At 51.0% G+C, this 27812-nt stretch overlaps 1 protein-coding gene across 3 annotated transcripts; it reads left to right on the top strand.

Annotated features, from left to right (window-relative positions):
* Positions 1-340: 340 nt before the first annotated feature.
* Positions 341-27812, top strand: CDIP1 (cell death inducing p53 target 1). Of its 3 annotated transcripts, none has more exons than XM_087449563.1 (6): positions 341-425; positions 24102-24185; positions 24781-24885; positions 25019-25174; positions 26029-26302; positions 26423-27812. In XM_087449563.1, the coding sequence occupies exons 3-6, from the start codon at positions 24801-24803 to the stop codon at positions 26532-26534; spliced, it is 627 nt and encodes a 208-aa protein (XP_087305689.1). In that variant the 5' UTR covers positions 341-425; positions 24102-24185; positions 24781-24800; the 3' UTR covers positions 26535-27812. The 3 variants fall into 3 exon arrangements, with proteins under 3 accessions (XP_087305689.1, XP_004438169.1, XP_087305690.1); XM_004438112.3 differs by lacking the exon at positions 341-425 and adding an exon at positions 662-772; XM_087449564.1 differs by lacking the exon at positions 341-425 and adding an exon at positions 23636-23858.

Raw genomic sequence — 27812 nt, 5'->3', positions numbered from 1 at the left:
GAAAACGTGCACATCGCGCGACCAAAATCTTTTCCATTCTGTGCACGTCCACAGAATGGACAGCGCCTAAACTCAAATGCAGCGGGGAGGAAGGAAGAGGCGCCTCGCCCCAATGATGCCCTGGTACTGGCGGGGCCGGAAGGGAGAGCTAACACCCGCCTGCCCCCCACTCCAGACACTCCAAGTGAGAACCAGGCCCCGCGCCCCAGTGGGCAGAGACTTCTCCGCTCCCCCTGACGTCACCAGGGCTCGTTATGTGCCGCGGCGAGGCCCCGCCCCGGCGCTGACCTCATGGCCCCGCCCCTCGCCGTGACGCCACAGGCTTCGGCCCCGCTCCAAACACTACCCGCCTCCTTCTGACAGACGCGCGGCGGCGAGCTGCGGAATCGGCCGTTCCTGCTGCTGCGGCCGGCGCGGGTGCCGCGGTGAGTCGCTTCGGCCATTCGAGACGGCTTCCCACAGAGCCCGCCCGGGGGTCCCCCGAAGAGGGGCTGGGCGCTCGCGCCCCTCGAGGGAGGGAATGACCTCGGACCGCGGAGCTCCCTCCCCTCCCCCGCCCGGGGCGCCCGCGCGGTGCATGCCGGCACTGTAGTTCCTCGGGCCCGCAGAGTGTGCCTCGGGCGCACGGACGGACTACATCTCCCAGAGGCCTCTGGGTGGGTGGGGGGCGGTGTGCACGCAAAGCCCCGCGGGGCTGAGGGTTTCGTCCTCGGAGCGCCTGCACCCCGCCTGTCTCGGCGTTTGCTCGGCCCCGGGCGCCTGGCCTCTTGAGGTAAAGGGACCCCGGGGGCGGCGCAGCGGGCCCGTCGCCTCTTCCCGGGACGCTGAAGCGATCCAGAACGGCCCTTGGGGTTTTGAGGTCGTACCGTCGCTGGGTTGGCCGGCCACCCGCGGGGCTGGGGGGACAGCTTAGCCAGGTCCGGGCAGGCGGGCGCCGGGGCCCGGTGCTCGCGGCTGTCTGCCGGTTCCTCGGGTCCCGCTTATCACACCTCCCACATCTTCTGTAGGGGAGGTTGGGGAAATACCATCTCTGGTTTTCTGCGGAGGCTTTTTCCTCAAGGAAAGGGGGTCGGTAGGAGGGTCCCGGCGACAAAGAAGCCCCTGCTGCGCTCCATGGTGACCTTGGCTGGCCCGAGGGGCCCCACGCGGCTCTCCCTCCCCCCCACCCGCTTCGTTCGCCGACGTCTGTCAATCCCTGCGCCCTCTCTCGCCGCACACGCCGGGCCAGGTGGGGAGGCGGTGACCCGGCCTGGCTTTGGGCCCAGCTTCATGCCATCGAGGACCTTGGTGTAATTGAACTCACGGCGTCATGCAAGCACGGGTTTGGGCACTTGTCTTGGTTATGGGTGTGTTTCTGTTTTCCCCTAAATGTTCTCGGGAGGCCTCTCAACAGGTGTCAGGTAAGGAGCGAGTGTAAGTTTCTTCTAAAATTCTCTGCATCAGAATCACCCGGGCCTTTGTTAAAAGGGCCAGATTCCTGGGGCTCACCCCCAGAGGTTCTTATTCAGCAGTTATGGGATGTGGTCCAGGACTCTGTATTTAATAAGCTCCCCAGATAATTCTCAGGCTCACTTGGGGCTGAGAACTTCTGTCCTAAAGTGAGGAGGATGGAGGACCTGGCTTATAGTATTTATACCAGTTTTGTGCCTATTCTGGGGCCTGCTGCCGGGCAGGGCAGTGCCTAGGCAAGTGTCATCTCTCTCCTTGGTACTTTGTTTCTTCCCTCGGGGCTAATCTAAGAGTTGGCTGGGGAGAGGCATGCCAGCTCTGCCTTGCCCTCTGCCCCAACATTTAATTATGAAGATTTTCAAATATACTAGAAAACTAGAAGAAATTTTACAGGGAACGCTCATAGAACACCACCTAGAATGTACACCATTTTATTGTCCTTTATCACAAATCTTAACCATCCAACAGTCCATCTTATTTTTTTGTTTATATGTGTCAAAGTTAGTTGCAAATATCAGTCGTTTTCTCTCCCAAATAGTTAATTATGTATATAATTAAGTAGTCTTAGAATTCTTCTTGCTTATTGTTTTTTAACTAACAAGCCCTGGGTATTTGTAAGTCTCTCTGTCTGTCTCCCATCTTTGAGGAGCTGGAGGTTTTTCTGTAGGATGGGCTCTTACAAAGATTTGAAAACAGCAGGCCATGGTTCTAGAATTACCCTAAGAGCAAAAACATGGAATGTGTGACATATAATAATGCTTCAGGGAACAAAACTGTTTTGAGGGGGAGCTAATGGAATGTGTCCTGACAGCCAGGTTGCCTCAGCAGATCGTGTTGGCAATAATCACTGTAAGTCACCAGCTTGCACGCTCTGTTTCTGCTCTTTACACTATAAGCTCGCCTGGTTTGACCCTGCTGGTGTGGTATGTTTTCTACAGCTCTAGGGGGACAGGGCTGCATAGCCCAGTTGACAAGCTTTGAGTCCCTTGGGCCCAGATACTTTGTTCTGTAGCTACAAACACCAAGCCCTAACCCTGTTCAGTTGTCTGAGAGGGAGAGAAGAGACAGGTCCCATGAAAATTCATCTTCAGTTTCAGGAACCCTATTCAAAGGGCATGGACATATTTTTCCTCATAGAGGACACAGGGAAGTGTGGCAGTTAAAAGTCATGGCATCTTAGATTGATGTTTCTGTCCTCATGTGGAAGAAGGCAGTCATGCTGGTGAGAAGACAGCATGCACTGGGAGCTCTGCAGAGAATGTTGGCCCTTAGTGGGGAGGAGAGGGAGGAGAGAAGGGGAGAGCCAGGTCAGCAGTGGTGGCGTGAGGTTTGTTGTGCCTCCACAAGGGGACTTGGAAATGGAGTGCACAGAATGGAAATCTGCAGGTTTCCATCTCTTCATCTATGCACAATCAGGACTCTCCCAGACACGTCTCCTGGGAGGTGGCAGAAGCTGCATTGCAATTTAGTGCTGCAGAGGAGAGGGGGCGCCTGGCTTGGTGGCCGTGGCAGAGCCCCTCCCCTGAGAGGGCTGCCCGCCCAGGGAGAAGCAGGTCTGGTCATTCCTGAGCCAGCAGACCCACGCCCTTTCCTACTCTGTGAGTCAGCAGGCTCTGGCGCTAATGGTGGGGTCTTGGGACCAGTACTGCCTAGACTCGGTGGACCACGCTGGAGGCCCTTTCACTTCCAAGCTGTGTGACAAGGCATTCGCCTTCCCAGAGCCTCACTTGCCACATCTGTGATGGGTGAAGAGCAACACCAGGCCAGATGAAGACCTGTATCCCCTGTAAGTGCTGAAAAGATGAAGGTCCCCTAATGTTAGACAAGAACAGCCCATGCAGTGCAGGGTAGGGGAGTCCACTGACATTCTCTTTCCATGAAAGCCATTCAGATGCATTTTTGGTAATGTCGGATCACTTTTCCAGAAAACATTTCTCGTCACCTTTTTAGTGCTCCTGATCTGTGGGTGCTCTGCGCCCCTGCGTGGTCTGTCTACTAGGTGACCCAGCTCCATCTCTTCTTACCGCAAGGAGGTGTCGTGAGGGTCCAGTAAAAACTGTGAATGTGCTGGATACATAATGTGTTCATAAGTGTTGATTCAGTATGAATTCACATCTATTCCAGTGTCTGCGCTTTTCCTTCAAGGAGAAATAGAGGCCAGGAAAGGTGGACAGCGGTAGAGAAGCATGGAAGGGTTTCCTTGCATGGGGTTTGAGGAGAATCCTAACCCCTCATTACTTCAGGAAGAAGTGAACCGGTTGTCTCGGTTCTAATTAACGTTAAGAGCAGTAGCCTGACAAGTTGGGGAACAACAGGGAATGAGATTTCAGTGGCAGTGCACGCCCTTCGTACGTGCCTTGTACCCCCTACAAAGGCAGTGCTCTCACCTGTGTTCTGTCATCACAGCAGCCCAGGAGGTAGCCCGGGCTCGTGTCTCACGGCTGAGGAAGCAGCCAGAGTTACTGAGTGGCTTGTCCATGATGGCAGAATAATGGCTGAGCAGGGCTCTGAACCCAGCTCTCCTGAAACAGCAGGGGCTGAAGAGAGCGAGGCTGAGGGAAAGGTAGGCTCTCCCGGCCCCATCGTGAAAACTGCTTTGTGTTGTTGACCGTGACTCAAGAAAGGGGTTTTCTTCCTGTCTGGATTTTTGGCCATAAACAAAGTCACTTTCATCAGGAAGCCAATGGACTCCATCTCAGCTGAGGTTGTGTTCTGGCCCAGTGGCTGTGGGTGGTGGGCATTTGGATTAGGAATAGCATAGAAAGACTAGTCGAGTTAACCCCAAACCTCGCAGACACGCTTATTCAACCAGCCTGTGCCAGGTGCTGAGCAGGGTCCCAGGGATATCAGTGGGAGAGTCCCAGTGTTCTCCATTGGGGAAATGAGTGAGGGACAAGGATTCCCTGGCAGGAAATTACAGGAAAGGCTCAGGTTTGCTTGAAAGAGGGTGGGACAGGGTTTGGAGGCTGAGGGAAGGGTCTGTGGAAAGGTCCTCTGGTGGGGGCAGGGTTGGGGTTTGGTTTGTTTGGAGAGGGGTTATTAGTTACAGTCAGGGGTGGCTAGAGTTGTAGTGTGGTAGAGAGATCTGGAACACTGGGCCAAGTCCAGACTGTTCCCCTTAAACCTTGACTAGTAGATGAGATAGTGGATCCGAGCTTTTTTTTTTTTTTTTTTTTTGTGAGGAGATCAGCCCTGTGCTAACGTCTGCCAATCCTCCTCCTTTTTTGCTGAGGAAGACTGGCCCTGGGCTAACATCCATGCCCGTCTTCCTCCACTTTATATGGGACGCCGCCACAGCATGGCTTGACAAGCTGTGCATCGGTGCCTGCCCGGGATCCGAACCAGCGAACCCGGGGCCGCCGCAGCAGAGCGTGCTCGCACTTAACCGCTTGCGCCACCGGGCCGGCCCCTGGATCCGAGCTTTTTGAACCATGACATTAACAGTACTTGCTGACAGGTCAAGGTTTAAGGGGCAAGGAAAAGTCTGGAATGCCTCTCAGACATCCATCTTGGTGACTGGTGTACTGCTAACTGAAACACGGCCTGTGGGATGGGGAAGAGAGCTCCTGCTCAGAGTACCAGCCAGGCTGTGTTACTCATCTAGCCAGTCAGCTGATGTCTGATGTGCTGCGGAGGGCTGTGGAGAGACCTGCCCCAGACACTATCCCTGCCCTCTGAGGAGCTGCTAGTCTGGCCAGGGAGGCTGGGCCCTTGACCAGACCTTTCTGTTTCCCCCCTGCTCTTAATGACTCTGTTGCCCCAGGCCTGGAACCCCTTGCCCACCTTCCTGGAGGGCCTGCCTAGTGCCCACCTGATCCCTGAAGCTTCCTTAGTGCCCCAGCGCACAGACCGCCCCTTCCCCTACCTGAGCACTTACTCGCATGGATTCTCATTTGGGTTTTGCTGGGTATCTTTTGTAAATTCTTCTCAAGTGTGAGCTTGTTTCCCAGCTGGTTCTTTGGCTCCGTGAGGGCAGGGACCATGAGGTGCGTGACCTCCATAGAGGGCCCATGAAATGGCTGAATTAAGGAGTCAAGGGCCGGCCCCGTGGCTTAGCGGTTAAGTGCGTGCGCTCTGATGCTGGCGGCCCGGGTTCGGATCCCGGGAGCGCCCCGAGGCACCACTTCTCCGTCCAACGCGAGGCCGAGTCCCACGTACAGCAACTAGAAGGATGTGAACCTATGACGTACAACTATCTACTGGGGCTTTGGGGGGAAAAAACTGAATAAATAAAATCTTTAAAAAAAAAAAAAATAAAAAAAAAAAAGGAGTCAAGAATCTTAAGACTTCTCAAACAGGTAGTCACTTGAAAAAAAGAAAGAAAAAAAACTTGGGTAGTGATGGCTTTGCTGAATAAAACTGGCTTATCCTAGAACTAGAAGAATTCTGCACTGCCCCAGGTGAGAAGGCCTGCTGGGACCACTTCTCAGCTCCTGGACTCCCAGGCATTCTGTACTGCCTGAGGCTCAAGCCTCAGTTTCTGCCCCCATGAAGGGAAGCTCAGGTTACAAGTGTGTTTATCTGCTTTGCCTGGGGAGCGTGCGGGACACATTGTGACCCATTTCCTTGTGGCCCCAGTCAGACTGGCCTTAAAGAAACCATGCCTGCTAGAGGTGGGGGCCAAGTACTGTAGGGTTCCCCACCCCCCACAGCAGCCTGTTGATAACAGGAGTTTTGGGGACCCATATTAGTACACTAGGCGTAGTGCAGGAAGTGGAGAAGCCTTCCATCTCACTCAGAGTAAAAGTGGATGTCCTTCAGTGGCCAGAGGACCTGGCCCACCTCCCCTCGCTGCCCCCTCAGCCTCTCTGCCCTCAGCTCCTTGCACTCTCCCAGTACCCACTCTGCCCCGGGAACCGGCCCCCAGGCTGTGTGGGCACACTCCAGGCCTCTGCACTTAACCTCTCCTTGCCTGGACCTCTCTTCCACAGCTGTGCACATGGCTTTCTCCTCACCCCCATCCAATCTTTGCCTGAATATTCCCTGCTCAGAGAAACCCTCCCTGCTTAAAATGGCAGCCCTGCAGCGCTCCTCTCCCTGCTCTTTGTTCCTCTGTGGCATGCCTCACTGTCTGATGCACTATATATTTTACCTGTTTCTGTGTTTTAGAGCCCTCCCACCCTGGAATGTAAGCTCCATTAAGACAGGTGTTGCCCCATCTTCAGGGCCTAGGAAAGTGCCTGACACTAGTGTGTGCTCAGTGTTTATGTATTGAATAAAATTGCATACTGTGTCTGCGTTTCAGCTGTCCCATCCTTCTGTGGCTGGTAAAGTCCCGAGGCGTAGGGACCATGGTCTGTGTGCGCTCATCACTCCTTGAAGGGCAGGGACTACAGTTTTGAATACAGAGTTGAATTCCCAAGTGAACATTCGGTGGGTAGGTTCTAAAGTCAGCTGGTAGAGCAGAGAGCAGAGACCTCACGGTCCTACCACCCTGTGAAGTCCTGGAGTTGCCTGTGAGCTCGGATGCACTTGCTACAAGAGGAGACAGCAGGCACACTCCATGGCCCCTTCCCCTCCTGAGCCCTGCCCTCACCAACAGAAAGGCAGGGGCACTGGTCAGCTCACTTCACTTATTTCTCTTTTTTTGTTCTGGGTGCAGTGAAAGCCATGTAAACTCTTATGATGGAATTCCACTGTGCGAAGCACTTTGTTGGGAGTATAAGATCTCGCTCAAGGGCCGGCCCTGTGGCTTGGTGGTTAAGTGCGTGCGCTGCGATGCTGGTGGCCCGGGTTCGGATCCCGGGTGCGCATCGAGGCACCACTTCTCCGTTCATCCTGAGGCCGAGTCCCGCATACAGCAACTAGAAGGATGTGCAGCTACGACATACAACTATCCACTGCGGCTTTGGGGGGAAAAAATAAAATAAATAAAATCTTTAAAAAAAAAAAAGATCTCGCTCAAGCATATTTTGAGAAACATTCTGGAGAATGTGTGAGGAAAGAGCAAGGGCTGGAACAGGTGCAGTCGAAGGAGCAGTGGGCGTGAATCAGGACTCCTCTCCCATCAGCTGGGCCAGGCTCCCGGACAGGGTGCAGCCCTAGGGCGGGCACTGTGTTTCTTGCCCACCATTATCTCCAGCCCACACCCGGTCCTGCCTGTGGTGGCTGCTTAGTAAATGTTTGAAGACTAAATGAATGTCTGTCCGCTGAGACTTCGGACTTCATGATCTCTCGTGACATTTCAGGCCTGAAGGTGGTTTCTAGGTGTATGAATCATAGCGAAGTACATGCATAGCCAAAAGTAAGGCAACCTCAGGTACCACATGAGCTCCCATTTTCCCAAGAAGATCCAGCATAGTGCTTCTGTCCCAAGTGGCACAAGTGAACTCTTTGGGTCAGATGTCCTTTTAGAGTGGTAGGAATTTAAACTTCCAATATGCTGTATGTTCATGTCATGTAATTTAAAATACTGATTTTATATATATAGATATATATACACACAGACACAGACACACACACACACACACACACAGACACACACATATACACATATTTTTTTCTTTTGGGGTGAGGAAGATTGGCCCTGAGCTAACATCTGTTGCCAATCCTCCTCTTTTTGCTTGAGGAAGAGTGTCGCTGAGCTAACATCTGTGCCATCTTCCTCTACTTTATATATGGGACGCCTGCCACAGCATGGCTGGATGGGGGTGCGTAGGTCCGCGCCTGGGATCCAAACCCGCGAACCCCAGGCCACCGAAGCGGAGCACGCAAACTTAACCACTATGCCACTGGGTCGGCCCCTAAAATACTGATTAGATGTGTTCCCCACTCCCATTTTCCAGAGCACTTTTGTTCCACTCTTCCCTTTCACCTTTGTGGACATTTGACCTTGTCATGGATGCCAGCCCCATAAGATTGTCGGTGCAGGTCATCTGAGCACCCCTAGCTACAGGGATGCTTCCACTGGAGAGTGTATCCTTGGACTGTTCTATTTTCTCCGGGTTTTTTCATCAGTCCTGTAACACAGGTTCTTACTGTGTGCTCTTTAAAAGGGTGTTTACCACTGCAATTATAGGGTCTCACCCCAGGAATGATTACTAATCTGCTACGTGTCTACTGGTTTTTGGCTTTTTTCTTTTGACTGATTCCATCCAAGTGACCTCTAGAAGCATGTCACATTGGCACTGACTGCAGCTAATGTTCTTCACCCAGCAGGACTTCGTTTAAAAGAATGGAGAGAAGGCCCTGTCATATGAGGGATTTAAATGATGCAGAGACACTCCCTCACTGTTCTTAGGGAAAATGAGGGGACTCTAGTATGTATTCAGGTATATACAAGAACTCTGAGCGTGTGAAGGCAGAAAGGCAAAGCCATCGTCTTGGGAGTGTAGAGGTTTGCTGCCCCCCACGGAATGCTGGGACTTGGGCAAGGCCTTGCTGCAGGCTGAGCTCCTCTCCTGGGCCAGCAAGGCCAGCAGGCATTTGTGTCCGAAATAAGACTCTTCCAGCTGGGTGGCCATGACCGTGTAGTGGCTATGTGGCTTGGCTGCACTTAACGGCCTCTTGCTTTTTCCTGGATCAAGATGCTATGTCTTGGGCCGGCCCTGTGGCTTGGTGGTTAAGTGCGCGCGCTGCGATGCTGGTGGCCCGGGTTCGGATCCCGGGTGCGCATCGAGGCACCACTTCTCCGTTCATCCTGAGGCCGAGTCCCACATACAGCAACTAGAAGGATAGGCAGCTACGACATACAACTATCCACTGGGGCTTTGGGGGGAAAAAAAAAAATAAAATAAATCTTTAAAAAAAAAAAAAAAAAAAAAAAAAAAAAAAAAAAAGATGCTATGTCTTCATCTCAGATAACTGATTAAAATAGTCAATCCAAAGACTGTCCGTTCTGTGTCAGCTCTGCGAGGCAGAGGTAAGGATTTTTTCTTTTCAGGGCTCCATTTTGACTGCCTGAGTGATGGTTCTTTAGACTCGTCACATTTCTAAAATTAGTCAGCCTTGTAGTTACCGAGTCCTGCCTGCCCAACAGGTACAGATGGCTTGTTTATTCACTGGTGGTTGCAGCTGTATCTGTTTTACTCCTCATTCCCCTCCCGTCCATGCTTTCTCCTCCTGTGCCAACAGTAGAACACGCAGAAACCAAGCTCCTAAGCCCCGTTCTGCCTGGGCGGCAGCTCCAAGGGCTGAAGGAAATCTCTGGACAACAAGTTGGAGGCCTGGGCTATACTCCCAGTGCTGGCTCCAGCTACGGCCCTTGGGCAAGCCCAGTAACCTCATCAGTCTCAATTTTAGCGTGTCTATTGGGATTTTCTTACCTGCCCTCCTCTGCCAGGTGACCTCCTGCTGGCTCTCCAGGCAGGGTCTCCCAGGCTAGAACCACCTTGGATGGCCTTTATGTTCCAACTTTACAGATCTAGACCCGCAATTTTACTGGAGCACTGGGAGGTGACCTACCGTAGAGAACTGACTTATGCTACCAGACTCATGCAAGACCAATGTAAAGACCATAACACCAGCTTATGAGAGAGGAAAACTAGCAAACAGCCCAGTCCTTGGGTTTGCTACTTGGAGCATTTCTTTTCCCATAGGCAAGACTAGATTATAGTCAGAGGCACCCTTCTGGACTAAGAAGCAGTACACATAAATTTAACACAATTATAGTGAACATGTTGAGGAAGGAACCAATCAAAGGAGCTGCCCATCCTAGAAAAACTAGAAACTACACATAAATAAAAAGTTTCTGTATGTGTGTTTATATATAAACAAATCATCCAAAATCTCACTACCCAGAGAAAACCATTCCTAACATTTGGTGTGTAATATATATGTAAATATACACTTTTAAAGTAGAATCACACTATACATACTACTTTTACATTCCTTCTCACTCAGTGCTATATCAAGACCATCTCTCGATGTCAATAAAAATAGATGTATATTATTTTGGGGGGGGGGGCGAATACAATTACATTGTGTAAGTAAACCAGATTGGTAAGCAGTCCCTTTGGTTGAACATCAAGACATTGATACATGTAAACATTTTTGCACGTGAATCTTTGCTCACTTTTTCATTTATCTCTAGGACAAATGCCTCGAAATGGAATTTATGAGTCGAAAAGAATGTACAGGTAGCGAAACTGTCCTCCAGAAAAGTCGTACTACCTGCTCTGCTGTGGCTGAGGTGCTGTTGACGCCCTGTCATGGGGGCAGAGTGGTTTGCCAGGGCTTGACAAGAATTCTGCATGTGAATTGTACAGTTATTGTTGTCATCATCACAGTTCCTAGAAATCGTACCACTTTTCAGTTTAAAACCTTTCTTTGAGTCCTGTCTTGCCTTTTGATGTTGCTTGTGATAAGAGCAACCAATGTATTCTCTTTCTTTCTCTTTTTTCTTTCTTATTGAGTACTTCCTTTCTCATGCTCTGCTTGCATCTCCATAAATACAAGTAATACAAACAATTATTTGTGTTTACTGAACACTGTGTGACAGGCTCTGAGCTATGTGCTCTTCATATACAACTTGTTTATGCCTCATCACAACTCTGGGGCTACTGCTGTCATTTCACAGATGAGAAAACAGGGACTCTGGAAAGTTAGATGGCCAGATGGCTGGCGTGGGACCTAGTGCCTGGGCACCGGTACGTGAGGATTCTGCCTTTCCAGCTTGGCCTGTGACATCAGGGCTCAAGCCTCCCCATGGAAGGGCACAGGCGATGGCATCTGGGGCCATTGGCTTAGGCTGATCTGTTAGCTCCATTGAGCCATGATACTGATCAAGGAGGAGCATGCAGGGCTGGGTGGGAGGAGAGCAGACAGACGGGAAAACCAGATCTGCTTTCTGGTCCTTTGCATGTCTTAACTTTAGCTTGTTTTGAAGTGTTGAGAATTCCCAAGGCATTAGATACATCCGTGTTCAAGTGTAAAAATAAATGGTTCACAGCCCCCAGTGATGCTATCTGAGGGAGGAATTGTGTCTCTCGTCCTGCCTCCATCATAAGGAAAATGGAAAATGGGCTGCGTTCAGGATTTCCCAGTCCTGTCAGTGCTAGAACTTGGCATTTTGAGGGCCTGCTCAGCGAGCCTGTGGCCTCCACACTGGCAGAAGTGGTATGAGCTAGAGAGGGCCATCTTTGGGAATTCCATAATGGGAGCTTTTCAATTATGGACCACTTATTTACATACCTCAGGCCTGAGTAGCACTATATATATATGGTTGTTTTTTTTTGTGTGAGGAAGATTAGCCCTGAGCTAACATCTGTTGCCAGTCCTCTTTTTTTTTTTTGCTAAGATTAGCCCTGGATTAACATCCGTGCCCATCTTCCTCTACTTTATATGTGAGACGCCTGCCATCGCATGGCTTGATGGAAGCGGAATGCATGAACTTAACCACTATGCCACCAGGCGGGCCCTGCACTATATATTTTTAATGATACTTGTTTTCCTTCCTTGTTAATAATTACTGGAAATTTACCAATCACAAGTAAATTCTAGAGTGGATTTGAGAATTGCTAGAAAACTAGCACTTCTATTTCTCTTTGATTATTGGGGTTAGGTCTGGCTTCATTTACTTCATTTACTACGTAAATGAAGTAGTTACAAAGTAACTAAAACAGGGTTTTTTGTTTCCCTCTCACGCAGAAAATATGGGAGGTGGTCAGTTCAGTGCTGAAATGGTGTCTCCATGGTCATTCAGGGTCTGAGCACCTTTGGTCATCCTTAGTACGACTTCCATTCCCAAGGTCACCTCATGGTCACACATGGCTGCTGGAGCTGTCACATCCATATTCCAGGCAGTAGGCAGGAGGACAAAGGGTCCATCTCCTGGCAGAGGTGGCTCCCCTTTTAGCACCTTCCCATAAGTTTGTACATCACTCTGTTTATGACTCATTGGCCAGAGCTTAGTCACATGGTCGCAGGTGACTGCAAGAAAGGCTGGGAATGTCTTAGCGAAGACATTGCTGCCCCAAATAAAAATGGAATTCTGTGGTCTGGATGGGGAAACTGAGGCTCAGAGAGATTAAGTAACTTGTCCAGGGTCATATAGTCCATCGGTGATGGGGGGGCACCACTCAGAGGAGAAGGGTTAGGGTGCTGCTGCAGGGGTGCTGTGGGCTGCCTGGCCCTCTGGTCCTCGTCCTGCCTGCTGGCCCACATCCTCTCTGGGGATCCGTGGTCTTTGTGCTCTGGTAAAGCAGCCCCTTGGACCGGGTCCCTCTGAAGGAGTCCTAAGATTGGGCACGGGTTCCAGGCTGCTGTCCACACCCAGGAGGAGCAGCCTCCGTCCTTAGGCCTTCTGACTCACCCTTCCTGCTGCTGTCCCCCATCCCCTCCTTTGCCTGCTGGTCTCTAACTCCGACTCCTCCTCTTGGCTTGCTTGGAGAGATGTTCCCTAACCCCCAGAATGGGTCCGATCTTTCTGTACTTTCACAGTGCCCTAGACTTTGGTCACACTGTGTAATTAGGTTTGGGGGTTTTGGTGTGATTATATAATGCCTGTCTCTCCCACTCGATTGTAAGCTTTCAGAAGGCAGGGACCACACATCTCACTCCTGTCACTTCCCCAGCCTCTACCTGCCACAGAGTCGGTGCTACACAACTATCAGCACAAACAGGTGGTTATTCCCAGAGGAACCACCGTACCCTCTTCCTAGGGCCTCTGTTAAGTGGCTATAATACATACTGTTCTTAAGTCCACCTCTGGGGACTTGGGAGAACAGGACAGTACATGGCATTACTCAGGGAGTCACTGGCCATTGCTAGCAAATAAGTCCCCCAGTTGTAAGGACACCTCATGCTGCATGGTCCTGTATGGCTTATTCACATCCATGTCTCAATTCTCATGCAGCCTCCAAGGTGGGCAGGTGGGGTAGGGACGATGAAGTCACATGTGGGCAAGGCTTCCATGGGAAGGGACATGTCCCATTGGGCCTGCATGCTCGGCAGGGGCTGAGTGTGCTCCCCGCCCCTCGCCCTCTGGGTAGCCTGGGGAGACCCAGGAGACCCAGTAGAGTGTTTGGCTTTCACCGTGGGCCTCCGCCCCTCCCAGAGCAGTGGGCGCCTCCTTTGTTCAGCAGATGGGAGGCTGTAGGCAAGGCAGAAAGCTGCCTTTCAGTTTCCCAGGCAAAGCCCCAAGCCCTGCTCCTGGCCAGATGCCTGGAACCTGCCTCCTGGGGACAGAGGAGCCCCTCTGAGGCCAGCTGGCATCCTGGTGCCTTGGCTGCTGGGAGGGTGAGCTCCTGGGGGCAAGCCAGCCTGGGCCTGGGAAGTGCGGCCTTGCAGCTCCTGCTACCCAGCCACCCCCCCTACCACCAGGGTCTTGGGTGGACGCCCAGGGTCTCTGGGCGGAGTGCCCTTCCCAGGGGCATTACTGACGATGGAGCTCCAAGGCAGTCACCTGTAAGGAGAGAGAGCCTTTTAGAAGGATTGCTAATACACATCTTCCTCGACTTAACGATGGGGTTATGTCCTGAGATAAACCCATTGTAGTTGAAAATACCGTCAAAAATGCATTTAACACACCTAACCTACTGAACATCATAGCTTAGCCTAGCCTACCCTAAACATGCTCAGAACACTTACATTAGCCTACAGTTGGGCAAAACCATCTAACACAAAGCCTACTTTATAATAATGTGATGGATATCTCATGTAATTCATTGAATACTGTACTGAAAGTGAAAACTGGAACGGCTGGCTGGGTACAGAATGGTTGTACGGGTATCGGTTGTTCACCCTCGTGACCATGTGGCTGACTGGGAGCTGCAGCTCTCTGCCACTGCCCAGCATCACAGGAGAGGATCGCACTGCGTTTGCTAGCCCGGGAAAGGATCAAAATTCAAAATTCGAAGTGTGGTTTCAACTGAATGCATGTTGCTTTCACACCATCATAAAGTCAAAAATCATAAGTCGAATCATCGTAAGTCAGGGACCATCTGTATCTCTTCCTTTCCAAAAGTTGTCTCCGGAGTCCCACAGCGCAAGTGGCCTCAACTTAGCTGTGCCATGGATGAACTCTGCCGGGCTGAGCCACTCGGGCTGGGTTTGATTATGAGTCTCTGGAACTCTGTGGGGAGCAAACACCAGGCTCCCTGCTATTGTGGGAGCAGAAGCTGCCGTGGCAAAGGAGTCAGTGTCTGTTTTGTTTTCCTTCCTGTTGGAAGTTGTTCAAAATAAAGGATGATAATAACAGGCGACATTTATTCAGTGTTCTTGTGTGTTAGGCTCTGAGCTACTGCTCTGGGTATTTTGCATACACTGTTTATTTTAAACCTTGCTCCAACCCCAAGAGGTAGGCATGACTACTCCTATTTACAAATGAAACTGAGGCTCAGTGAGGTCACCCAGCTAGGAAGTGGTTGAGCTGGGTCTGAACTAGTCTGATGCTTCCTTTAAAGCCTTGCACATTGCAGCAAGCACATCCCTGGGGCAGGGCCTTGGTGCAACAACAGCAGGCTCAGAGACTCAGCAGGACAGTCCACTCTCACTCTTGGGCTCTTGGTCCCTCTGGCTGCCTCACCCTACTCTGCCTCCAGCCACCTTCTGACAGTCTGGGGGTTCCTCTAGCACAGTGGTTCTTGAAAGGTGATGTGCAGTCTCTTGGAGGCTTCCTGAGACCTTCTAGGGGGCTGAAGGTCAGAACCATTTTTATATCAACACTAAGATGTTATGAGTTGTATTGCCTTTTTCCATTGTGTTGGCATTCACATTGGTGGTGGGAAGGGAAGCAGTGGGGAGGGACCCACTACTGGGCTTAGCTCGACTCAAGGCAGTGGCACCAAACCGTGCTAGTCATTGTTGTAATTGTGTTCTCCACACACACATGTGCCCACAAATGCGTTTCATTTAAGAAAAAGCAGTAAAAATTATTAACTTTATTAAATCTTGACCCTTGAGTACACATCTTTTTCATATTCAGGGATGAATTGTGAGGTGCACGTAAAGCACGCACACATATGACGTATGATGGATGCCTCAAGGAAAAGCACGTGTACAGTTGTTTGAGTCACGAGCTAAACTAGCTTTTTTTGTGGAGCTCCATATTAAAAGAGTAACTGATACACACACTATGGGCATTCAGACTTGGGGAGTTAGCAGACATTTTCTTGAAAATGAGCAAAGTGAGCCTGCTGCTTCAAGGAAAACAACTGACCTTTTGTTTTTGTATAGGTTGCCAATGATAAATTTGTTATTCTGTTTGTTGCCAGTGATAAAATTTGTGCTTTCAAATGAAAATTCATTAGAATTTTGGAAAACTTGTATTTGCCGCTGTGAGCTTGACAGCTTCCCAATAGTTAAAGACTTATGATGAGACTGGCGGTGATACTAACAATGTGATTTTTTCTGAGGGGGATATATTATATAATGAGATGTGTTAACACTGCTAGATCTGCCTAATCGGAGTTCATAATCGTGAACCACTATTTTCCAAAGGACCCATGCATGATGTTACAAAACTGGGCATGTGTAAAAGATCCATTCTAAATGCAAAGTAGCCCAGTGAATTTCAATGTAACAGTAGGAGAAATTCATTGTTAAGGATTCAAATTCCATATTGCACTTTGAACTACTACTTGTCAAGTTTGGGTGTAGTACCGAAGATTAGCCACAATTATCTGAAAAGACTATTCAGATACTGCTCCCTTTTCCAACTACTTATCTGTAGGAAGCTGGATTTTCTTTACCAACTTCACCCAAAACAAGGTATCACAACAGATTGGATGAAGAAGCAGATACAAGAATCCAGCTGCCTTCTCTTAAGCCAGACATGAAAAAGGTTTGCAAAAATGTAAAACAATGCCAGTCTTCTCATTAAATTTGTTTTGGAAAGTAGTTATTTAAAAAATGTATTTATGTTAACATGTAATGAGTTTATTATTGTTATTTTTAATCAATTACTTTAAATTCCTCGTTTTTGATTTCTAATATGGTAAGTATTGATAGATGTAACCCACAAAAACAAACTCTTTTTGGAGTCCTCAATAATCAAGTGTAAAGGGGTCCTGAGACCAAAAAGTTTGAGAACCGCTGCTCTAGCAGACCCTCAGGGAAACTCATCTCAGAGAGTCCTTCTTCTGGTTGCCGTCCTCTCCCTCCATCCCTTCCTCATCCCCCCTCACCCCTTGTCAGTCCTCCTGGAGTGTCTACTGTGCGCAGTTGGCTTTCAGCTTCAGACTGCCCCTCCCTGCCCTCTGTGCTTTCCTCTGGAAGGGGGTGTTGGTGTATTTCCTCAGCAGGTCCTGTCTGGGGTGGAAGAGACCAAGGGGTCAGGGTTGGCACCCCTATGGCAGTGTGCAGGACAGTGTGGCCTGCAGAATCAAGTTTGCAGCAGTTGCTGTAGCCAGTGAAGAGTGTATCCTACTGGCCCAAGCCCAGGCCCGCCCAGCTCCCACAGGGAGCCTGCGTAGGCCAGGTTGCACTGCTGCCACTTGGCCAGCTTTGGCCCTGGACCAACAGCAGTGCTCTGCAGTGAATGCTGAATAGTTGGGAGCAGAGCAGATTGTGAGAGGCATTTCCCAGGGCCCAGAGGTCTTGTTCTTTTAACTCCTCTCTGGGAAGTGGGGGGACGCAGAGGGGAGTAGCTGAAACTGGCACACCAGGAGGCCCTCGTCCTTCTTCCTCTGTCACTAGGAATCAAAGCTGCCCGTCACTGACCTGTCCAAAAATTGTATTCTTTTCAAAATTTTATTTTTAGTTATGCAAATATACAAATGCCTTCTCATTATTTAAAAAGAAAAAGTATAATGAAGGAAAGCCTTGCCTCTCTTGACTGTGGGTGCCAAGCTTCAATCCCAGGGGCAACAATCTCGGTCTGGGCTCTTTCTTCTCTGTCTCTTTCACTTATATTCGTGCACACAAAGAGAAATATCCAGGGCCGGCCCTGATGGCCTAGTGGTTAAAGTTTGGTGTGCTCCGCTTTGGTGGCCCAGGTTCAGTTCCCCGGGTGCTGAAACACATCACTTGTCTGTCAGTAGCCATGATGTGGCAGCAGCTCACATAAAAAGAAGAAGATTGGCAATATGTTAGCTCAGGGCGAATCTTTCCCAGCAAAAAAAAAAAAAAGAGAAATATCCAGACCTGAGTGGGTTTTGTTTTTTTGAGATATAATTCACATACCGTACAAGCCACCCTTTTAAAGTGCACAATTTGGGCCGGCCCCGTGGCTTAGCGGTTAAGTGCACGCGCTCCGCTGCTGGCAGCCCGGGTTCGGATCCTGGGCGCACACCGCTTCTCCGGAACATGCTGGGGCCGCATCCCACATACAGCAACTGGAAGGATGTGCAGCTATGACATAAACTATCTACTGGGGCTTTGGAGGGAAAAAAATAAATAAATAAAATCTTTAAAGTGCACAATTTAGTGGTTTTGGTATGTTCACAGAGTTGTGCAACCATGACCACTGTCTAATTCAAGAGCATATTCATCACTCCAGTAGATGTGTGTTTTGACCCTGAAGAGTTCCCCTCCCTTGCACAGTGAGTCTGCCAGATACTGGGCATGTGCCAGGCCTGGGGTTTTAGTCCCAGGTCGCCAGGAAGACCAAGGCTCAGGGAGGGTCTGTGACTCCCCACAGGACAAGGCCAGGGCTGTCTGACTCCAGGGCTCCACACTCTTTCCCTGCTTGCCCTGTTTTCCAATAACTGGCAGGCAAATCCTTGCCCCTCAGCGAATGGGAGGAGGGGTGGGGTCTCGGGTTTTTGCTGTCCTGACTCCACGCTGGAAGACTGTGTGTTCTCTCCTTGGAGCTGTCACGTTCCTTATGGCTGCTTAGAGTATCGTGTTGGATGCAGACAGGGCCTGGAGGGGTTGGAGTTGGGGCCGGTGGGGGGGCAGTGAGGCAGTTTTGCTTGGTTTCATAGCCCCCTACCCTAAAACCCACAGCAGGCATCTCAGAATGTCATTTCCATCCTCATGCCTGGCAAAACCCTCACCTGGCCCCTCCTAGCTCATCCAGAGGAGAAGAAAGAGCTGCTCCATGTGTCTGAAGCCTGATTAGTCTCTGCCACATGGCTGAAGACAGAGATGTATGGAGGGGCTGAAGTTGGGCTTCCAACTCTAGGGTGTGGAGCAGAAGTTTGCACTCTGGAATGGATCCACACTGAGCACTGAGAAGGCCCAGGTTCTCCAGTGGCTGCTTATCCAGCCAGAACAGCAGGTGGCACTCAGGATTCCACTGGGCTGAGGAGGGAAACTGTGGCTGTGGCTTTGCAGAAAGTGCCTGGCCCTGTGCCTGAGAGAACTGTGTCCTGCCTCCAGAAACCCCCAGCACCTGCTGCCCTCGGGAAGGTGTGATGAGATTGCAGTGGGGAGTGGGTAGGCAGCGGGTTCACAGACAGACAGAGGTGGAGACGTGCTTCATCTCATTTTAGGGTGACTGGAATAATTCCCTCCTATGTAAAAAGCATGGTGGGTGCTAGGCTGTGTTGGTTGTGGGCACATGGGCCAGGTTGGGCCTCAAGGGACACATGCAGGCCTGCCCTCTCCTATCTCCCCTGTAGAGGTCCCAGAGACCACTCAGGGCCTCCCTCTCCTGGACACCCTCCCTCGGGCCTCACTGTCCCCTGTGGCAGGCCATGGCCCTTTCCATTCTCAAGGTTTTCTTGCTGATCTCCTGAAGGAAACAGGCCTGGGATATGAATTAGCGTGAACATCATGGAGAAGCTGCAGGCTTCCCAAGAGTCTTGAGCCTTCTAACTCATCAGCCACCTGCCCCCCGCTGCCTCCCTGCCCTGGCAGAGGTCAGGATCATTCCTTCCAGGTCAGGCCTCAACCTGAAAATGCAGGTGAAGGGATGTTGATCTCCTTTGTCAGTTTGATCCTTGAGGCCCCCTGTGACAGGATGCCATCCAGTAAACTAGCTTCTGCCCTGCACACATTTCTGGGTACTTAGTTCCAGCCCAAACCTCAAACTTCTGGAAATTAGCTCTGCCTCCCCAAGGGCCAGTGGCTCCTAAAATAGGGGCCGTTGGGGCTGGGGCAGCAGCACATCACTTTTATCCAGGGCTAAGTGGAAATTCCCCAGCATCCCCAAAATTTTGCCTGAAAACAGATAAATAGGAATTTAAGGCTCAGAGGAAGTCCCTGAAGACACTTAAAACTGTGACTGCGAGGCCATGGGACCCAGCTGTGTAACTGAGCCATGTTTACTTTCTCTAAAATGGAGGTGCTAATAGGGCTGCCCTGTCGGCTGGTCTGACGACTGAGTTAATACTTGTTCAGGACGCAGCACAGTGTAGCACCGATAGCAAGCACCCAGGGAACGTTACCTGATTCTTAGGATGCTGTCAGGATTACTACTTCTCTAGGTCCTTACTCGGTAATGTCTCTTGGACTTCTGCAATCCTCCAAGACTTGGAGGAGAAGTATATTCCTAGAATACACTGCCCTCGTGGCCTGTGTTGCATGTGACTGTTGCTACACATCATTAAGCCTCTGACAGGTCGCCAGCACTGTTACACTGTTACATGAGAACTTCATTTAAGAATTTTACTTTTCATTTAATATGCTTTGGCTCACTGAGAACACCTCCTCCCCGCCGCTCATGGATGAGTCAGGATGAGCGAGGTGCTCATGCAACCTGTGCCAGAGTGGATTCTGAGCTGTGATGTCCTGGGTGCCCCATTTCTGTGCCCTCACACCTGTGCCGCTGGGGGTCAGCACCTCGTTGGCTGGCCACTTGCTCAGCGGTCAGCTGCATCTCTAACTCTGTTCTGAGAGAATTTATCTGTATTTTATTATTATTTTGACTAGGTAATACCTTTGCATCCACAAAATCCAGAGGGTGTAAAGGGGTGTACTGTGTAAAGTCCTCTGGGCCCCCAGAGGAGCTCCTGTTTGGTTTATGGTAGATTTGTGAAAGTTTTCAGACAATCCCCTATTTCTTCACAATTCATAGCTACAAGATCTAAACAGGAGGCTGAGAGGCCTGTCTTGGGTTTCCAGGGCCAAAATTGACTTCACTGAGCTCCCAGGACCCCAGGCCTCCCTCTCCTCTGTTGGGAACTGCAAACCCACAGGTCTTGCGGCCCCCTTCCTTAGCCTCTTGTAACCGACACTCTGGCTGCTGCTCAACAGCCAGATTCTGGGGCTGCAGTCTCAGATTCCATATTTGCATTTGTAGCTTAATTTGAGCAGTGTGCATTTTTATTGGAAAACTGCTTTGCTTTTGGACCTTTTTTAAAATGATTATTGCATTCTTGTAGTTTTTATTACATCTCATAACATAGTTTTGTGGGAATATTTAGTTTTTTATTCAGAGGCGCTGGGGGAACTGGAGTTTGAATTCTGGAAATCTTCACAAGCCATTTTTTAGAAACCTGTCTCCTTCATATTGATGGGGCTTGCCCCCCAGTCACTGCCGCAGTTCAGGAAGGCCGTTGGAGGATGGGTGTGGATGTGGAGCGGAGGGGAGGAGACAGAGAGGAGCAGCAGGGCCCCGTGGCCCAAAGGAAGGGGCAGGAGAAGCAGGTGGTTGTGCGGTCAGCATCTGGAGTGGAAGTGTCCCTGTGCACGTTCCGGGCATCCATGTGGCCTGTGGCAGTGCCTGCTCTAGGTACAGAGGACAGCTCTGGGTTGAGTGGACACCAAGGGGAGGCCTCTGCCCTGTGTGCAGGGCTTGTACCATCATTAGGATGGTGGAGTTCCAGAAGTAGAATTCTTGTGCTCTAGGAGACAACAGAATTAGATCTAGTGATTTTGATGAAAAGGCAGGCCACACCTGCATCCTCAGAGGTGGTGTATGTGTGTGCGCACACTCCCTGGACATGGAGGCGCCTGGAGGACCCAGGCTAGTTCCTCCTTTTTAGAACCTGAAGGTGCTCAAGTGACTCACCAAGTGCAGGGAAGCTTTTCTTCCTAGCCTGCTTAGAGCATCTCAGGGCCCGGCTGCTTCCCTGGTGAGCCAGGGCTTCAAGGTGGAAGGTGGTGCCACCCCAGAGGCATCCCAGGTGGGCGAGGGATGGGAGTCTGTTGCAGGTGCCAGCCCATGTTCTAACAGACTCAGCGTATTACAGAGTTTTTTTTCCCCGCAGACTCAAGTGAAGCCTCTTGAGGAAGGCTGCCTTTTTCTCCCATTAGGAGAGTGCCTGGTGGGCTGGCAGTGGCCTGGGCAGGGGCCCCAAAGGCCAGCACACATAGCCAGTCCCACCTGGGAGGGACCTTCTGCTGCTCCCTGTTCTTGACCCTGTGCTGTTGGAATTCACCTGCAGGCAGGGGCTGGGGGGCGGGAGAGTCATGCCAGGGTACTAGACTCAGCTCTGCCTCTAATGTGCCACATGACCTCAGACAAGTCTCATGTTTTCTTGGCTGCCATGTCTTCAAAGGATTATTACAGGTAGCAACTCACAAGAGTGGGTATATAATTTATAAACACTTGGGAAGATGTTCTGCTTCATAGCGGTCAAAGAAATAAAAGCAAGCAAGTGTCATTTTAACATTACAAATTAGTGATAACAGTAGTATCCAAAGTTTGCACTGTAAATCGGCGGCATCCTTCACAAAAGGCATAAAATGTCTGTACCCTTTGACCTAATAATCTCACTTCTGGCAAGTTTAGCGCAAGGAAATAATCCAAGAAAGGGCAAGTGCATTAGCCAAATGTGTTCCCGGTTTTTTCTGAAAGCAACAAGTAGCATTCTAAATGTCTATTGGTCAAGTAAACAGTGATGGGCCCCTTTTAGGGAGTATTAAAATTGATGGTCATGGGGTCTTGCAAGATGGAGGAAATGTATGTGACACAGTGTTAAAAGGATTTAAAACTGTTGGTCACGACAGCAACTACAATATAAAAATGGAGGTGCTTGTGCATACAGACTGGCAGGGACATGCAGAGAGACTGGCTGCATTAGGGTGATGAGATTGGGCAATTTTGTTTTCCTTCAGTTTTTTAAATAAGTTTTATTAATTATAATCCACATACCATACGATTTCCCCATGTAAAGTGTACAATTCAGTGGTTTTCAGTATATTCACAGAAACTGTGCAACCATTAGTCAGCTTTAGAACATTTTCATCACCCCCAGAAGGAAACTCTGTACTCACCATTCTTTGCCTGCTGCCCCCCAGCCCCTGGCAACCACTAATCTGTTTTCTCTCTCTATGGATTTGCCTCTTCTGGACTTTTCATATAAAGATCATACAACATGTGGTCCTTTGTGTCTGGTTTCTTTCACTGAGCATAATGTTTTCAAGGTTCATCCAGGTTGTTGCATGTCAGTACTTCATTCCTTTTCATGGCCAAGTAATATTCCACTTTATAGCTATCTCCACAGTTTGTTTATCCATTTATCAGTTGATGGACACTTGAGTTTTTTATACTTTTTTGGCTATTATGAGTAATGCTGCTGTAAACATTCTTGTATAAGTTTTCGTGGGACGTGTTTTCAGTTTTCTTGGGTATATACCTAGGAGCGGAATTACTGGGTCATGTGATAACTCTGTTTTTACCTTTTGAGGAACTGCCAGACTGTTTCCCAAAGCAGCTGCACCATTGCACATCCACCCACAGCTGTGTGTGAGGGTTCCAGTTTCTCTGCATAATATTTGTTACTTTTTCATTCTAGCTATGCTAGTGGCTATGAAATGGTACAAAATGGTACCTCGTTGGGGTTTTGATTTGCATTTCCCTTTTGGCTAACAACATTCAGCCTCTTTTCATGTGTTTATTGGGCATTTGTTTATCTTTGGAGAAGTGTCTATTTAGATCCTTTGCCCATTTTTTAATTGGATTGTCTTTTTATTTGTTAGAAGAGTTCTTTATATATTCTAAATACAAGTCGTTTAGCAGATACATGATTTGTAAAAATTTCCCTCCATTCTGTGGGTTGTCTTTCCATTTTCTTGATGGTGTCCTTTGAAATACAAGTTTTTAATTTTGATGAAACAGAATTTATCTTTTTTGTCTTTTGTTGGTTGGACTTGGTCCCTCTGGCCCTGCCACTGATTTGTTAAATTTTTTAACATTTAAACTTAGGGACTCCAGGCTCCCTCTCCCCTGGCAGGATTATTTGGGGCCCTCTATCCCCATATGGTTCTGAACTTAACACTGGTGGGCTCTAGGAGGGAGCTGCTCTAGGAGGGAGCTACTCTAGGAGAGTTGCTTTCACTGTGTATCTTTTTGCACTGTTTAGATTTTTTTCTAGTTCATATTATATTTCAGTTAAAAAAAAAAAAAGGAGTCCTACTTCAAAATGCTACTAATATTTAGCCTTTTATGATGCTGAATAGAGTGAAAGAAAGTGCCTTACTAAAGGGAGGTCGCCTGGTTTCCCTGCTTCTCCCCCAGTGCCCTGTGGCAGGCGCTCAGTGAACCTTGTGAAGGAAATGAGGAAGTGTTTCACTTGACCGACACCATCTTCTTCCTTCCCACCCCATCCACTCCCCAACAAAAACAAAGAGGTGCACAGCTGGCTCTGAGAGCCGCTGCCATGGAGAGAAGCCCTTGGTCTCACTCCTTCCTGCAGGGAGTATGGATCTTTGGGGTCTGGTCTGGGCCTGGTGGGGAGAGGATGCAGAGGACCAGCCATGGCCCCAAAGAGAGAGCAGCCATGAGAAGGGCAAGGGGGAACTGACTGGGTAGCTACGCAGAATGGTGCTGTGTTGGGCAACACTGGGGGGTGGCAGGAGTGTGGGTGCGTTGGGGCCAAGTGCCTGGGTCCAGCGCTGCCCTGGTGCTGAGGGTACTGCCTGTTGTTCTCCCCTTGAAATAGCTCCCCAGAGCCCTGCGCGTCTGTCCAGGCCAGCATTGGAAGGAGCCTCACCTGCCTACCTCTGCTGAGTACCTGGGATTTGAGGTAAGAAGTCTCCAAGATCCCCTCTCACAAGCAGGCCACAGTGCCCTGGCACAGAGGCCAACCTGGTGCTCCCTGAGTAGGAGAGGACCAGTGGCCAGGCTGCCCTGTGGAGAGCCTGAGATTAGGTTCCTGAGCTACTTGTGGGGTGCTCACCTCCCTGGGTGCTGTCCTCCTCACAGGGCTGCCCTCACTCTCTGGCTTTCACACAGGAAGTGCGGGTGACCACAGGTTGGTAGCTTCTTGATAGGTGTGGAGGTTGGTGGCTCTGGACTGGGTTACTTCCAGCAATGGTGAGGCATCTCCAGGACCTAGATGGAGCCCAGTGACCACTTCCCAAAGGAATTGGTCCCAGCCCATCAGCCCTGCTCCACCCAGAGCACAGAGATTTATGTGGAGGAGAGTAAAAAGTGACATGAGCCTCAGGGCAGGGAACATCTGCAGGAAGAGCCATGATAGGCCCTGTGTGCTTGGGCTCAGCAGGGCCAGCTCTGAGGACAGTCACACACCTTGTGCAACAGCCTCCCATCACAGACCAGTGCCCGACTGCCTAGTAGGGGGGCTGGGAGCTTAGCTCACGTCTGGGTTTTCCCTTCAGGTCCCGGAAAAGCAGCCAAGATGTCAAACGAGCCGCCCCCCCCTTATCCTGGAGGCCCCACAGCCCCCCTTCTGGAGGAGAAAAGTGGAGCCCCGCCCACCCCAGGTAGAGTTCAGCACTCCTGGTGGTCCCATCCTTGCCTGTCCCAGCTGCTAGAAGCCAGTGCCTGGAGCAGGCCTCCCACCCACAGGGCGGCTGGGGCCCTCTGAGCTTCCCTTCCTTGCCTCTCTCCGTCCAGGCCGCACCTCCCCAGCCGTGATGCAGCCCCCACCGGGCATGTCGCTGCCCCCTGCAGACATTGGCCCCCCACCCTATGAGCCTCCAGGTCACCCAATGCCCCAGCCAGGCTTCATCCCCCCACATGTGAATGCAGATGGCACCTACATGCCTCCAGGTAAGTTGGGAAGGGATCTGAGGGGAACGCAGAGGTCCACCCAGCCCAGCACCCAGTGCATCACCTGGGCTGCTGTCCAGCCTTTGCTGCAGGTGGCTGGTCTGTCTGTGCGGGTGTTTACTGTAGGGGCAGGGGGGCTGATTGTGGCATGGACAGTGGACATGGGAAGATGTCATAGAACAAGGTGCTGCTGTGCAGGTGCTGTGGGCGAGCCAGAGGAGCCTGGAGCAAGGCTGGCTCCTGGGAAGGCCCCTCAGACAGTGGTAGGTGCTAAGGACTCATGGGTGCTACAGGGGCCTCTGCTTGCCAGGGACCTGGGTCCATGGTGGAGGCCTGGGCTCCTGCTCACCCAGCTGCTCTTCAGAGGAATTGCTCAGGCCGGTGAAGGGCCCAGGGCTCTTGCACAGGCAGCCCCGGGTCAGGTGAACTGGTCCGTGCACTCCAGTGCAGGACCTGAGACTGGTGGGGAGGAGAATCCTGTGTGTATGAGAGGGGCTGGTGAGCGGTAAGGGTTTCCCTCCTGTGGTCGAGGTCCTTGAGCACAGTGTCCAGTCCCCTGCGTGTCAGAGGCAAGGGAGCAAACGCATCAAGCTGAGCCTAAGGAGAGGAGAGATGGGGCCTTGTTCCCAGCACTCGGGCATGTCTGGCTGGGCCAAGTAGCCTTTCTGTCTTGGTCTCCATGGGGCAGGGACCAGGAAGGGCTGGGAGAATGTGGATGGTCACTTTGGCCCAGGGCCGCGCCTCTGAGACCTCACCCTGCATCCTGGGGGCCTTGGGGCTTTGTGCTTACATCTCACATGGGGCAGATGGCAAGCCAGTGACCCATCTTTGCTCTGTCTCCTGTGCCGTTCCAGGTTTCTACCCTCCTCCAGGCCCCCATCCACCCATGGGCTACTACCCGCCAGGGCCCTACCCACCAGGGCCCTACCCTGGCCCTGGGGGCCACACAGCCACAGTCCTGGTCCCTTCAGGAGCTGCCACCACGGTGACAGTGCTGCAGGGAGAGATCTTTGAGGGCGCACCTGTGCAGACGGTGTGTCCCCACTGTCAGCAGGCCATCACCACCAAGATCTCCTATGAGATCGGCCTGATGAACTTCGTGCTGGGCTTCTTCTGCTGCTTCATGGGGTAGGTGGTGTGGGTGCTTGCAGGGTGGGGGCCTCGCCTACCCACCACCACGCTGGAATAGGCCTCGGCCCTCGGTACCTTCTCTTCAGGTTTCCCCATGTCTCCTTGTCTCTGATGCAGGTGTGATCTGGGCTGTTGCTTGATCCCCTGCCTCATCAATGACTTCAAGGATGTGACGCACACGTGCCCCAGCTGCAAAGCCTACATCTACACGTACAAGCGCCTGTGCTAACGGAGCCAGGACTGGACTCCCTGCTGTCAGTCTGGTCCCCCATGCTTTGCTCCCCGTGCTCAGTGGCTTTACTTCCCCGCTCCCACTTGGGGGTGGAAGCCATTCCGTTCCACCAGTCCCCTGGAAGTCTCGTCCTCTTCGCCCTGCTCTTCCCTGAGCATCTGACTCTTCCAGCAAAAATTCCGTTGGATTTAAGGCCAAGGGTCAGCGAGTGGCAGAGGGATGGCACTGAGCTTGTGTGTTGCTGGTTTGCTTGGTGTTTGTGTTCAGGAAGATAAGCTGGGAAGGGTCTCCTTGCAGTCTCCCTGATGGGGTCTCATGCCTCCATTTCTGTACGAAGTACTGGTTTGGTCCTGATTCTCCTTGGGACCAAAAGCAGCCAGAGCAATGGTTGGTTCCCCAGACTTGGGGCCTGCAGTGGAGCTGTGACTGTAGCCATAGCCATTTCTGATCTGCTGGGCTGAGAGCGGGGAAATGGACTCAAGCAGGATAGGGTCATAAGGCCTGGGTTTATTTCTCGAGTGCTGGAGGCAGGCATGACAGTCAGAAGGAATGACCCTGGTCCTCAGAACTCTTAGTAACTCTAACACCTTGTCCAAGTGCTCAGGAGCCACCTGGGGTTAAGGTAGAGAGGCAACACACCTGTAGGTCCTGGGGTAAGTGATTGGGCCTTGTCTTGCGAAGAAGGGACTTGCCTCTGGCCCCTACCCAGCTTCCTTTCTGGCCACGCTTCTATGAACTCATCTTTGCTGGGGCCAAAAAGAATGCCCAGAAGCCTAGCCCATCTGTCTATACCATGTCCTTGCTGCATGTGGGCACGACCTCTGCCCGGTAGCTGGTGTGTCTCAGCTGGGACTGGAGATGGCAGAGAGGAGGGGCCTCCTTGTGGGCACACTCAAATTTGCAGTACGCTCTCCATGGATCCTCTTCCCGGTAAATGTTGGACCCTTCGCCCTGGCTGGCTTCACTGTCTCTGTGCTTGCTCCGACAGCAGGCACTGGGGCAGGAGCAGCTGTGGCACTGTACTGGGAACAGGCTGGGGATGAGGAAGGAGCAGCCACTAGTGGTGGAAGTGCCCTGATAGACACCAGCCCTGCCCTGGGCCTGAACCCACACTGTCTGTATTTCCTGAATGGTTTATCTGTGAACTTGCCATGTGGACCGCTGTATCCTGCTGCCGCCCCTCTCCTGGTCTCGCACTGCCACTGCATGGCCTCCTGTCACTGAATCATGGCCTGTCTCAGTTTGTAGTTTCTCATTAAATTGGCCCTTACACTC

The sequence above is a fragment of the Ceratotherium simum genome, chromosome 26 (assembly GCF_057802395.1).
Source record: "Ceratotherium simum simum isolate JZ-2026a chromosome 26, ASM5780239v1, whole genome shotgun sequence".
Taxonomy (NCBI): Eukaryota; Metazoa; Chordata; class Mammalia; order Perissodactyla; family Rhinocerotidae; genus Ceratotherium; species Ceratotherium simum.
The sequence above is the reverse complement of the archived record's forward strand: the minus strand, read 5'-3'. Positions and strand labels throughout refer to the sequence as shown.

Excerpts from the sequence above, each read along its gene's own strand:
- CDIP1 (XM_087449563.1), top strand. The coding sequence starts at position 24,801 with ATGTCAAACGAGCCGCCCCCCCCTTATCCTGGAGGCCCCACAGCCCCC. Across the intron at positions 25,175-26,028 it reads TGGCACCTACATGCCTCCAG|GTTTCTACCCTCCTCCAGGC; the intron begins GTAAGTTGGGAA and ends GTGCCGTTCCAG. Across the intron at positions 26,303-26,422 it reads TTCTTCTGCTGCTTCATGGG|GTGTGATCTGGGCTGTTGCT; the intron begins GTAGGTGGTGTG and ends TCTCTGATGCAG.